This window comes from Otolemur garnettii, unplaced genomic scaffold (assembly GCF_000181295.1).
Source record: "Otolemur garnettii isolate 467f Iridium unplaced genomic scaffold, OtoGar3 scaffold00025, whole genome shotgun sequence".
Classification (NCBI taxonomy): Eukaryota; Metazoa; Chordata; class Mammalia; order Primates; family Galagidae; genus Otolemur; species Otolemur garnettii.
The window spans coordinates 10,445,762-10,457,586 of NW_003852420.1; the positions used below are offsets into that span (position 1 = coordinate 10,445,762).

General features: G+C 45.4%; 1 protein-coding gene across 1 annotated transcript in view; it reads right to left on the bottom strand.

Annotated features, from left to right (window-relative positions):
* Positions 1-11,825, bottom strand: part of CDS2 (CDP-diacylglycerol synthase 2) — a 69,004-nt gene that overhangs the window by 5,776 nt on the left and 51,403 nt on the right. Inside the window, exons 4-10 of the mRNA XM_012804173.2 lie at positions 10,495-10,592; positions 8,151-8,290; positions 5,865-5,923; positions 4,878-4,960; positions 2,473-2,560; positions 1,751-1,819; positions 378-530 (exon numbers count right to left, since the gene is read on the bottom strand). Coding sequence (XP_012659627.1) covers positions 378-530; positions 1,751-1,819; positions 2,473-2,560; positions 4,878-4,960; positions 5,865-5,923; positions 8,151-8,290; positions 10,495-10,592 — 690 coding nt within the window. The remainder of the gene's footprint in view (positions 1-377; positions 531-1,750; positions 1,820-2,472; positions 2,561-4,877; positions 4,961-5,864; positions 5,924-8,150; positions 8,291-10,494; positions 10,593-11,825) is intronic.

Consider the following 11,825-nt stretch of genomic DNA (forward strand, 5'->3'; position numbering starts at 1 on the left):
AAAAAAAAAACCAAAAAATAAATAAATAAAATAAAAAACAAACAAACAAAAAAAGTATCTAATGTCACAGTGTCATGATGAAAACAGTTGTGATCTCACAGACTCCCCCAGAAGGACCTCAGGGCTGTCCATCCATAAACACACTTTGAGAACCACTGATTGACACGATCTGAAGTGGGGAGAAAGGTCTCCTCCTGCCCTGACTTGAGCAGTTGTCCATCATCCTGCAGCTAACAGCCTTGGGAAGAGTAAGCTAGCTTTTTAGGACAGCAGGTGGTGGTAGAGGGAGTTTTCTCTTTGTAGTGACTGTTCAACCACGGCCCAGAAGCCGTTCATCCCATGTGAGTGGCACTTCGCCCCATGTGAGTGGCACGTACCCAGCCAATGACCGACTGGATCACCCCAGGAATGTTGTATTCCTGCAGGCGAAACAGGTCCGAAGGCTCACAGTCCACAGTAAAGCTGTTGGTATCGTTGTTGTACTCGACAGGGCAGACGAAGCATCTGTACCCAGACATCACGTAGGACAGCTGAGGAGGAAGAATAGTCAGGTAAAGAGACAAGTTCCAGCCATCCAGCCCGGACGGCTGACACCTGGTTTGGCCACGTTCCTCGCCGCGTCTAGCACCCCACTAACTGCACGATTTGTGCTGAATCAAGAGGTTCATGTTTTACCATGAATGTATTTTACTTGAATTAAAATAATAATAATAATAATAAGGCTTACTGCCCACTGAGGTCTCACACACAGGTGCCCAAACAATCAGTCCTTGAAAGAATCCAGCAGAGACCTAAAAGAATTTGGCAAAGAAAGGCCAGGTGTGGTGGCTCATGCCTACAGTCTTCGAACTTTTGGCTGAGGCTGAGGTGAGAGGATCACTTGAGAGCAGGAGTTTGAGACCAGCCTGAGCAACATGGTGAGACCTCATCCCTACCAAAAAAAAAATTTTAAACACAAAAATTAGCAGGATGTAGTAGCATGCACCTCTAGTCCCAGCTACTCGGGAGGCTGAGACAGAAGGTTCACTTGAGCCCAGGAGTTGGAGGCTGCAGTGAGCTGTGATGATACCACTGCACTCTAGCCCAGGCAAAAGAGCAAGACCCTGTCTCAAAAATAAAAACAAAGAAAGAAAAGAATTACAAGAAGATTTTCTCCACCTGGGGAGCTATGGTCCACTTTGCTCAAGATCTCTTAACTGTGAGATAACCAGAGGCAGGAGATGGGAGTGGTGTAGTGAGGGGCGGACACGGGCAGAAAGAAGGCTGGAAAGCAATGGTGCTGGGGTAGTGTGGGGGAAGCAGTGAGGGGCAGCCAGACAGCACGGAAACAGGAAGACCGGCCAAGGGTCAGAGAAGGGAACTGTGCTCTCGAAAGGGCAGGAAGGTTGCCCACCTCTGGGCAGGGCACACACAGGAGAAAAATCTGGGCTGGGGGGGCACATCTCACCTCATCCCTTACTCTCAGTGCCCCTGCCCTGATGCTGGAACATCAATGTCTGACAAGAACGCTGCCTGGTGATGTCTCTGTGCCTGGGCATGAGAGGACATGCAAGGTGCACCAGCCCTGTCCCCATATGCCAAAACCCTGAGTAAAGAAGAGCCAGCCTGTGTCCCTCTTCAGGCAAGGCCAGCGTTTTCAGCAGAATGGGTCCTGGCCTTGGGAGACACTCTCTAGCTCTAGACAGGCCTTGGAAGGTGGTGTGAGGCCTCTGTCTACTCCCTCTACCCACAGCAAGAAGCCGCCACCTACCAGAAGGCCAAACACCACAGTAGCAAAGAAGCCCCCGATGAAGCCTTCCCAGGTCTTCTTCGGAGAGAGCTGTGGACAGAGAACAGGTTCTTAGCAAGGATGTGTCAGTAACGCCAACTGTGGGAAAACCATTACTCGTTTAAAATCTTCCTATCACAAAACCCACATCCTGTTTAACCACGCCACCTTCAAAATAAAATTCCCCCAAATTTTAGGGGAGGCGTGGTGGCTCACATCTGTAATCCTAGCACTCTGGGAGGCTGAGGAGGGTGGATTGCTTGAGCTCAGGAGTTTGAGATCAGCCTGAGCAAGAGCCAGACCCCTTCGCTACTAATACAAAAAATAAATAAATAAAATTCCCCCAAATATGGTTTCTTTGTTCCCTACCTTTGGCCCTTCCTTCAGACTCCCTTCAGTCAGTCATTCAATCATTATAAAACTATAGACTAAATGACAACACTCCAATCCAGATTAAAGCCCTGAAAGTATGCCTATACACATATAGTTTGTAAAAACATTTTCTTTTAGCTTTTTTTAATGAGCTTTCATTTGGCCTTTGGCTTAAAATTAATTTATGACTAGCCTTTCCCAAGGGTGACATGAAGACATGGTCGTTACGCACGGCTAGATCTCTTCCCTGTGTGAAGTGGAGCTACTCACACTGAAAGCACCACCCTCCCCTCCCCTCACAGTGATATTTCATGTTAGGAGAATTCATTTACCTTGATCAGTGGGGTCCGACCAAAGAAAAAGCCAAACATATAGGCCATGATGTCATTACAGATCACGCAAGAAATGGGGACAATGAACCTGGGAAAGAAACCAAAGGGAAGATCAACTAACTCTACAGAGACGATAGTGGCTCTGAGTCCACAAAACAATGCCAGTCACAAATGCCATGAAGGACTGTGCTTGTTGCCCCACTAGGGAGTAAGTTAAAAAGAAAAAAAATAGCAAGAAGCTTTACCTAATCCCTGGCATATTCAAACATTTACTGAATAACTACTGAGGCATTCTAGAAAATGCCTTTGGTTCTTTTTTAATGATAAAGTAGTATATGCACATAATAATATAGATTTAAATTATAAAAGAAAGAAAAAAGTCTCTCTTCATTCTTCTATCCCTATCTCCATTCCCCAAAATAACCACTTTTAATCATTTCTAATTTTTCTTCTTCTAGTAGTTAGGTCCACAATTATAAATAATACACTGTATGTCTATTTCATAATTGGCTCCTCATTTTACTGCTTATTACCAGCTCTTGTGAGCCCTACCTTCCCTAGGACAAGACTGAGAGCAAAACCCCAATACACACAGCTAGATTTTCTTCACTGCCCTTTGCCTGCGGGGCATCCCCCTCGCCCCTAACCGTGGTTTCCACATTTGCACCCCCTCTCCACTCACTGACACTTTTGTTTACAGCTCCTCTATTACACTATAGCATAATACTGTACACGGAAACCTCTATTTCCTGACCCATCAACTGCAGGCACTATTTTCTAACTTCCTGTCTGTCAAGAGAGAAACAGAGCATGGGAACCTCCTTATTCCATTCACTTCCCAAGCCCCCCAATATAATTTCCTTTGTAGATACTCTCTGCTCTGTGACTATATTTAAGTCTTCTAGGTTGAGTCTGAAATCAATTGTAGATTGATTTCAAAACCAACAATTATAGAGATTTTAATATATTCACTGTAGAACTGAGTGGTATGTCTGGGTCTGAAGATGAGGACTTAGCAGGTACAACTCTTCAAAAATCCCTTAAAAAAAAAAAAAAATTGGCCAGGCATGGTGGCTCACACCTGCAATCCTAACACTCTGGGAGGGTGAGGCAGGTAGATAGCTTGAGCTCAGGAGTTTGAGACCAGCTCCTAACAAGAATGTGAGACCCTGTCTCTACTTTAAAAAAAAAGAAAAGAAAAGAAAAGAAAAGAAAAACTAGCCAGGCATCATGCTGGTGCCTATAGTCCAAGCTACTCAGGAGGCTAAGGCAGGAGGCTCACCTGAGCCCAAGAGTTTCAGGTTGCTGTGAGCTACAATCCTACAGAACTGTACCCTGGGTGACAGTGACAGAGTGAGGCTCTGTCTCAAAAATAAATAAATAAAATAAAAATCCCACTACAAGAGAGTTACTTGCCTCCCCAGGCCATTGCAATTGGGTTTTTTCCTTTTATCTATGAAGTATGGAACATAAAATTGTTTTAAATACAATAATGCCTTAGGCTAATGTAAGCTAGTCTCCGTTCTAAGCACTTTCCATATATGTACTGGCTTACTCTCAGGTGGTGGGTACTGCTGCATCCTAACTCTGAGGTCTGGAAACAAAGACACATCTGGATCTTAACCACCGTCCTCGGGAACATCTCTCTCCGGTACACCAGGACACACTTTTCCCTTTTCTTCAAGACCCCCTAGTGCCTTCAGCTGGCCTGCTGATTTCTATCAATGCTGACAGACTTCCTGTTGATCCACTCCATCTCTGGAATAAAATCTACTCAGTACTAACAGTTTATTCTTTCGAGGCACTGTCAGGCTCTGTTTGCTAATGTTTTATTCAGAATGGCTTATATATGACCTTGAAAGAAATCGGCTTATCATTCTTGTCTCTCCCTCCTCATCAGCTTGGGTATAAGGGTTAGATGAACTCAGCTGTCAACCCATCTGGGCCTGTTTCTTTTTCCAGGTGTGGAATCTTACATAATTTTCAAAACTCTTTTTACAGTTACTGATTTATTCAAGTTTCCTTATTCATGATTTTCAGTATACATTTTCCCAGGAAATCATGATTATTTCCTCTAGTTTTCAAATTAGTTGCCATACATGGTGCACTGTCACACAGCTGTTAGTCTAGAGCAGGGGTTGTCTGAGGGTGGGTCCTGTCTCGCAGCATCACATCACCTGGGAACGTACAAGAAATTCAAATTCTCAGGCCCTCCCCCAGATCTACGAAATCAGAAATTCAGGGGTGGATCCAGCAATCTGTACCTAGGCTTGCAAGAGACCCTAATGTGTTCATGCTGAGAACCCCTGGCTTAGAAGATAAGGCAGGGGCTCTCAGCCTACCTGCTCATGAGGAACACCCACAAAATAAAACAGAAAATCTCCCACGCCCTCGACGTCACTCACCAGATCATTCCTTCAAACAGGTTGTGGATAACAAGATGTGACTGGGTTACAACAATCAGTAATGTTACGTGAGTCCAGCCAAACTGCAAAAGAAGAAAAATCAATGCTACCTTCAGTTTACCTTGAAAGTAACTTCATAGACCAATCAATACCAAATAGAAAATTGCTAAGAAACAGGTAGGAAAATATCTGCTTTTGTATCTGACTTACTGAAAGTGAAAAGATACAGAAAAGGCTTCTGGGGGTAACACTCTGTGGCCCCTCCCCCCTTATCTATGAGTCCCAACCCAAAGAAGGGCCCACTAGTGAGAGAGCCCTCTCTGCTCTAAGAGCCTGGGTACTTTTCCTTTTCTTACTGTTTATGCGGTGCCTGGGGTACTCAGAGAGAAAGTGAGGCAGGGAATGACTGGCAGCACGTGATATACCAGCCACATTATCTGTGGGCAGCGTCTGAAGCTTCAGTTTGAGCCTTATGTAGAGCCCAGAGAAGAGACTACCCAGGCATGAGTTAAGTAACAGTGACTGGCTTGAGATCAATGTAGAGCTGCCCACCCTAAGTGGGTGCTCTTCCTTCTAGATGCACACAGAACAGACCATGCTCCAGAGTTTTAATTTAACCCAGAAAGCAGCAAAGGCCTGTTGAATTTCTGTAGAACTTCGTTTAAACCAAGAATTCTCTCTCATGCACACATTCCTCTTTTTTTTTTTTTTTTTAAACAGAGCCTCAAGCTATCCCCCTGGGTAGAGTGCTGTGGCATCACAGCTCACAGCAACCTCCAACTCCTGGGCTCAAGTGAGTCTCCTGCCTCAGCCTCCCAAGTAGCTGGGACCACAGGCGCCCGCCACAGCGCCTGGCTATTTTTTGGTTGCAGCCATCATTGTTGTTTGGTGGGCCCGGGCTGGATTTGAACCCACCACCTTAGGTGTACGTGGCTGGCGCCTTAGCCACTTGAGCCACAGGCGCCGAGCCACACACATTCCTCTTACCATGTAGAACTGCAGTCGATAATGCTTCTTGACCAGACTCAGTACAAACATGCAGAATCCTAGTTGGAAGGGAGAAAAAAAGGACAAGATGAACTGCATGCTGCATTTATCTTTGTCCTAGTCATTTCCTTTAGCTGCTTTAAGTGGTTCTTTGGCTAATTTCTTCCCAGCAGCTAAACAGCACACAATTTCAAAGCCCAGGGGAGGAAAACTAGTTATCCAGAGGAACAGTCATAAGGAAAAAATAACTACTCCAAGACAATACAAGGAAGGCGATATTTTATTATCTTGCAGACCACACTCCATTTAGGACACTGTTCATGAGACAGAAATGTTTTGTTCCTAGAGCAGGGATCAGCAAACAGTGGTCAGGTAAGCAGCTTATTTTTATAAATAAAGTTTTATTGGAACCCAGTCATGCCCATTTGTTTACATATTGTCTATAGATTCTTTGAGCTACAATGGTAGAACTGAGCATAGTCATGTGGCAAATAACAACACTGTGGTCAATAACAGACCAGGGGTCCATGGATTATAATGTCATTTTTACTAAAGCTTTCCTATGTTTCAATGCCCAGGTACCATTGTGTCACAATTGCCTAGAGTACTCAGTACAGTAACATGCTATACAGATTTATAGCCTAGGAGCAAGGGGCTATACCATATAGCTGGGGTGTGTGGTAGACTGTCCCGTCTAGGTCTGTGAAAGTACACTCTATGCAGTTCCTGCAACAACAAAACTGTCGAATCCATTCTCAGAACATATCTCTATCATTAAGTGATGTATGACTATGGTTGCAACAGAGACCCTATGCCTGCCAAAACCTAAAATATTTACTAACTGGGACCTTAAAAAACAGTGACTCATGCCTATAATCCTAGTACGTGGGGAGGCCAAGGCAAGAGGAATGCTTCTGGCCAGGAGTTTAAGACCTGCCTGGGCAACATAGTGAGAACCTGTCTACAAAACACAGAAAAGTTAACTGGGCATGGTGGTGCACACCTATGGTCCCAGCTACTTGGGAGGCTGAGGTAGGAGGATCACTTGAGCCCAGTCAGGAGTCTGAGGTTGCAGTGAGTTATGATGATGCCACTGCTCTATAGCCCAGATAACAGAGTATGAGATTCTGTCTCAGAAAAAAAAAAAAAAAAAGAAGAAGAAGAAAAAAAGAAAGAAAGAAAGAAAAAGTTTTCTAACCCCTGTCCTAGAGAATAGGGTTGGGCAAGGAGAGATCCACTTGGTACAGAGTCAACATCAACCTTCCATCTCTCTCATGATGACCTAGATCAGTGGTTCTCAACCTTCCTAATGCTGCGGCCCTTCAATACAGTTCCTGTGGGTCGCGACAGGAGAACTGTCGACCTAGATGGTAGTAAAACTGTCGTTGAGAACCACTGACCTAGATGGTAGTAAAAAATGTCTGCAGCCCCCTTCTCTGGGAGAGAAAGAGACCTTTACCCAAATGTGTGCTGAGCCCGTCATTCTTCCAGAACCCTGCATCCCCCACAGGAGGCTGCTTTCAGGTTCCCTGAGTATCCTCAGCAGCAGTGGACTCCTGGGCAATACGTTTCATATATTAATAGTCAGGTGTCATTCACAGAGCTTTACGGCTGTCCAAAAATCTGTTATCAGACTGATCAAAAATAGGTAAGACAGAAACTGGGATCAGAACAAATTTCTCATGTGCCTCAAACTGGCTTTGAAGGCAACTAGGAAAACCTTTAGTCTTATTAGAATTAGTGCATGGCCTTACCCAAGTTTACATTAATATAACACTTTAGTGTTTGTGAAGTCTGAGTTAATCTTCAAAATAGACCTGGTCTAGTTTCAGGTCTACATTACAAAAGAACTGAGACTTGGAAAGATTAAGTTCCTACCCCCCTGAGGTTGCAAAGTCTTTTAAAGCCCAAATCTCGTAAACCTGCCACCACACTGCGAAGTCCGAAGTCTCTCAAGAGGCTCCCCTAAGATGATTCTGCTAACAAAGGGAAGGTCCCCAGGGATCTGTCTCCGTCCCATTGCAGAATCTCTGCCCACAGGGGAGCCAGGACAGAATCAAGCTGTGCCGTCTTTCAAAAGAGACTGGAACATGAAGATGCAGTCCCCCACAACTGCCTGAGCCAGTGAGACTCTATTTCTCTTAGTAATGAGCTGCCACAGCTCAACCTAGGACAGAGCTGTCAACTCTGCTCCCCTGCATGGTCAGAGTTAATGCCACAAAACTTTAACCAAAACATTCCTCAATGGCTGACATGAGAACTGGTGAACCCCTCACTCACGCATACCTGTTAGATAGAGAGTAAAGGAAATGAACCGGTGGTATTTACTGAGGATCCGCAAAGGCTCCTCTCTCTGGACCAGGGTGAAGAAGTAATCCGTCACTGTCTCACCGTAGAAGAAATAGTTCACACACAGTAGAAAGTACCTATAAACAAAGATAGGTCAGTGCTGCACACCCGGCCTCTCCTTCATAGCCAGGCAGTCAGACAGCCCTGAGGAGAGGACAGACAGCTGCTGACCTTCCCACCCACAAGACCCCCGGGGCAGCTTGCGGAGGGACAAGCAAACATCTAGGTTTCCTGCTCCTCTGATGACACTGTAGGTGAGATGTTTATCTAGAAATTAGTGGCAGCTTTGAATACTCTCCATTCAGCGCAAACTTGGGACTCAGTTTTTGTCCTTGTGTAGCATTTCCTTACCTAATCTAAGGCCACCTGGACCATAAGAAGACCCCCCCAAAACACACCTCATCCTGCCTCTCAGTCTTATTTCCACCCTTCCACAGGAACCCTCCCCTCCTGTCAAAACAGCTTATTCCAGCCTGCCTCTTACTGCGTTGCTGCTGCCTTTTTTTCCTGCCTGGAATGTTGTCTTCACTTATTCATTTTTTTCATTCATTGCTCAAATATCATTTTCTTCATAAAATCTTCTCTCACCTAACACGATATGTGCCTCTCCCTGTATTGTTTTTTTTTTTTTTTTTGAGACAGAGTCTCAATTTGTCACTCTGGGTTGAGTGCTGTGGTGTCATAGCTCACAGCAACCTCAGACTCTTGGGCTCCAGAGATTCTCTTGCCTCAGCCTCCCGAGTAGCTCGGACTATGTGCCTGCCACAACACAGGCTAGTTTTTCCATTTGTAGTAGAGACAGGGTGTCACTCTGGCTCAGACTGGTCTCGAACTCCTGAGCTCAAGCAATCCACCTGCCTTGGCCTCCCAGAGTGCTGGGATTACAGGCATGAGCCACTGCGCCCAGCTCCCTGCATTTATTCCTATGGCAAGTAGTCTGCTCCTTTCACTAACTACGCTTCATTTCAGAGCATCTCCTCTGTGAAGCCTAGCTCTGGCACGAAGCCATTCCCCAGCGCTAACCCTTCACTTGTTTACACCCTCTCTCTTCACCTGGCCTTCCCTGAGGGGAGAGACTATGGCTCTATCCCTTTACAGCCACCTGCATGGTGAGGATGAGGTCATGCAGTCACCACACCAAACCCTCAGCGAGGATCCTGAGATAGGGAAGAGACTAGAGGGCTTCTCCTTTCCATTTTTTTTTTAATTGTAAAGTTCAAAAACTCACATATTAGGTTTATTTTCTATTACAAAGAAAAAACTTCCTTTGGAAAGTGACCTTTAGAAGGAAAGTCAGGGGTCAGACCTTCTGACTATGTTAATAAAACTCAAAACACTGCTTTCCAACTAGTAAACACCCACAAAAGAGACCTACATCTTAACCCAGGCGGCAGTCACAGGGCCTCCTGGTGGCTGGGAGGCAGCCTGTGCTGCTAGGTGATGGGGAAGCACCTTGGGAAGGAGATGCCAACCTAAATCTGAGCAAGTCGGCTTTCCCGACCATGACCAAGTAACTGGGCACAAAACATTACTCTCTGGTCCGCTGAGTCACAGACTCAATTCCTGGGTCCATGCACATGGGGTGAGAAGGTCCATATTTGCTACAGATCTTGGTACTGTGCAATACTCTGAATGTCATGACCTGGGAATACTCTGGCCAGAAGGGGTCTCAGACATCATCTGCACTACAGGTTTTTGTTTTGCTTTAAGGCAGCCAAGCCCTTTCCAAGGAGGAGAAAGCAGAGTTTCTTGGAGAAGCCCAGATCCTGCACATTCAGTCTCACTCCTGCCCACTCTGGCACCCCAGGCACATCCGAGGAACTAGGGCTCCTACACTACAGTTTGGAAACTACTAAGGCTCAACCATCTGTTTTAGAGATGAAGAAACCAGGTTCCCCAGTTAGCAACACCAGAACCTGACAACTCCCAGGCTACTCTAGTGGGATGCTGGGCTAAAGCATTTTTCAGCATGAAAAATGCACTGACCTAGAAAAGGGGGCCACTGTGCAGAGCCTAAGGAACCCAGAAACCAAGAAAAACACAGCTATAGATGCAGCTGATCTGGTTTCTTTCGAGGAAGATTCCAGATCCCTAGTAACTACTCAAGACTCTTCAAAGGGCAGTCACACGGTGTAACAGATGAAATAGTCTCAAAAGTGATGGGCAAGTCTGTGGCCATCACTCCACTTCCTACCCACCATCACTGTATATACCTGCCATAAAACACACACTCAATACATACTCAAATCTGTTAAGGGTCCTGTGGGACTGGAGGGCTTACCAGCTGAGGGTCCTGAACCAGGGCAAGTCATAGGAGTGGTAGACGTTGTAGCCAATAGTGATGATCTCATGGAAACACTTAATCTGAACACACATCACCTGTAGACAGAAGAATTAGAATACTCCTTGATTCCCCAATTCTGTTTTTATCCTTTCTTTCTTTCTTTTTTTTTCTTAAGACACAGAGCCTTGGTATGTTGCCCAAGCTAGTCTGAAACTCCTAGGCTCAAGTGATCCTCCTGCCTCAGCTTCCCAGAGTGCTGGAATTACAGGGATGAGCCTCTGTGCAGGCTGATGACCCAACTCTTAGTGATCTTTGGAAAGAGAAAACATGTCATGAGCCTTCAATAAAAAATACTGTATTTAGGAAAAATATCAAGTCTACCGTGGTCCTGCTCACCTCTTCCTCACTCTCTCACACCATCCCATATTGCCATGTCGCATTTCTCACAGGAAAATGCACACCCTGATGTTTCTAAATAACTGTTCATTCTAGAACCTCCCAGGACTCAATCAATCTCTTCCCTTTGACTTTGAATATAATGCTTTGCTCAGCACTCAGCTGTTGGTAATCTGACCCTGCCTGTGACAGCAGGAAAACACAGAAGGCAGCTCTGTGGACTGTGATTTCTAAATGAAAGATCTAAGCCCATGAGGAACACCCCATGAAAACAGGAAACAAAGCCAGGAGGGACACAAAAACACAGCCAGGGTCACAGTTTAATCAAACATTTGGAATAATAAAGTTTTTTTACAAGACAGAGTCTCACTCTGTGGCCCAGACTAAAGTACCATGTGTCAGTCTAACTCTCAACAACCTCAATCTCCTGGACTCAAGCGATCCTCTTGCCTCAGCCTCCTGAGTAGCTAGGACTACAGGTGCTGCCACATGGCCTGGCTAGTTTTTCTGTTTTTAGTAGAAATGGGATCTCACTCTTACTCAGGCTGGTCTAGAACTTCTGAGCTCAAGTAATTCTCTTGCCTCAGCCTCCCTGAATGCTAGGATTACAGATGTGAGCCATCATAATAAAGTCAATTTTCCGTAATTATTTTATTTATTGTTTACTGAGTCTTACTTTGTTGCCCAGGGTAGTGCCGTGACTTCACAGCTCACAACAACTTCAAACTCTTGGAGTGAGCAGTTCTCTTGCCTCAGCCTCTCAAGCAGCTGGGAGTACAGGCACCCACTATAACACCCAGCTAGTTTTTCTATTTTTAGTAGAGACAGGGTCTCACTCTTGCTAGGGCAGGTCTTGAACTCCTCAGCTCAAGCAATCTACCCACCTCAACCTCCCAGAGTGCTAGGATTACAGGTATGAGCCACTGCACCTG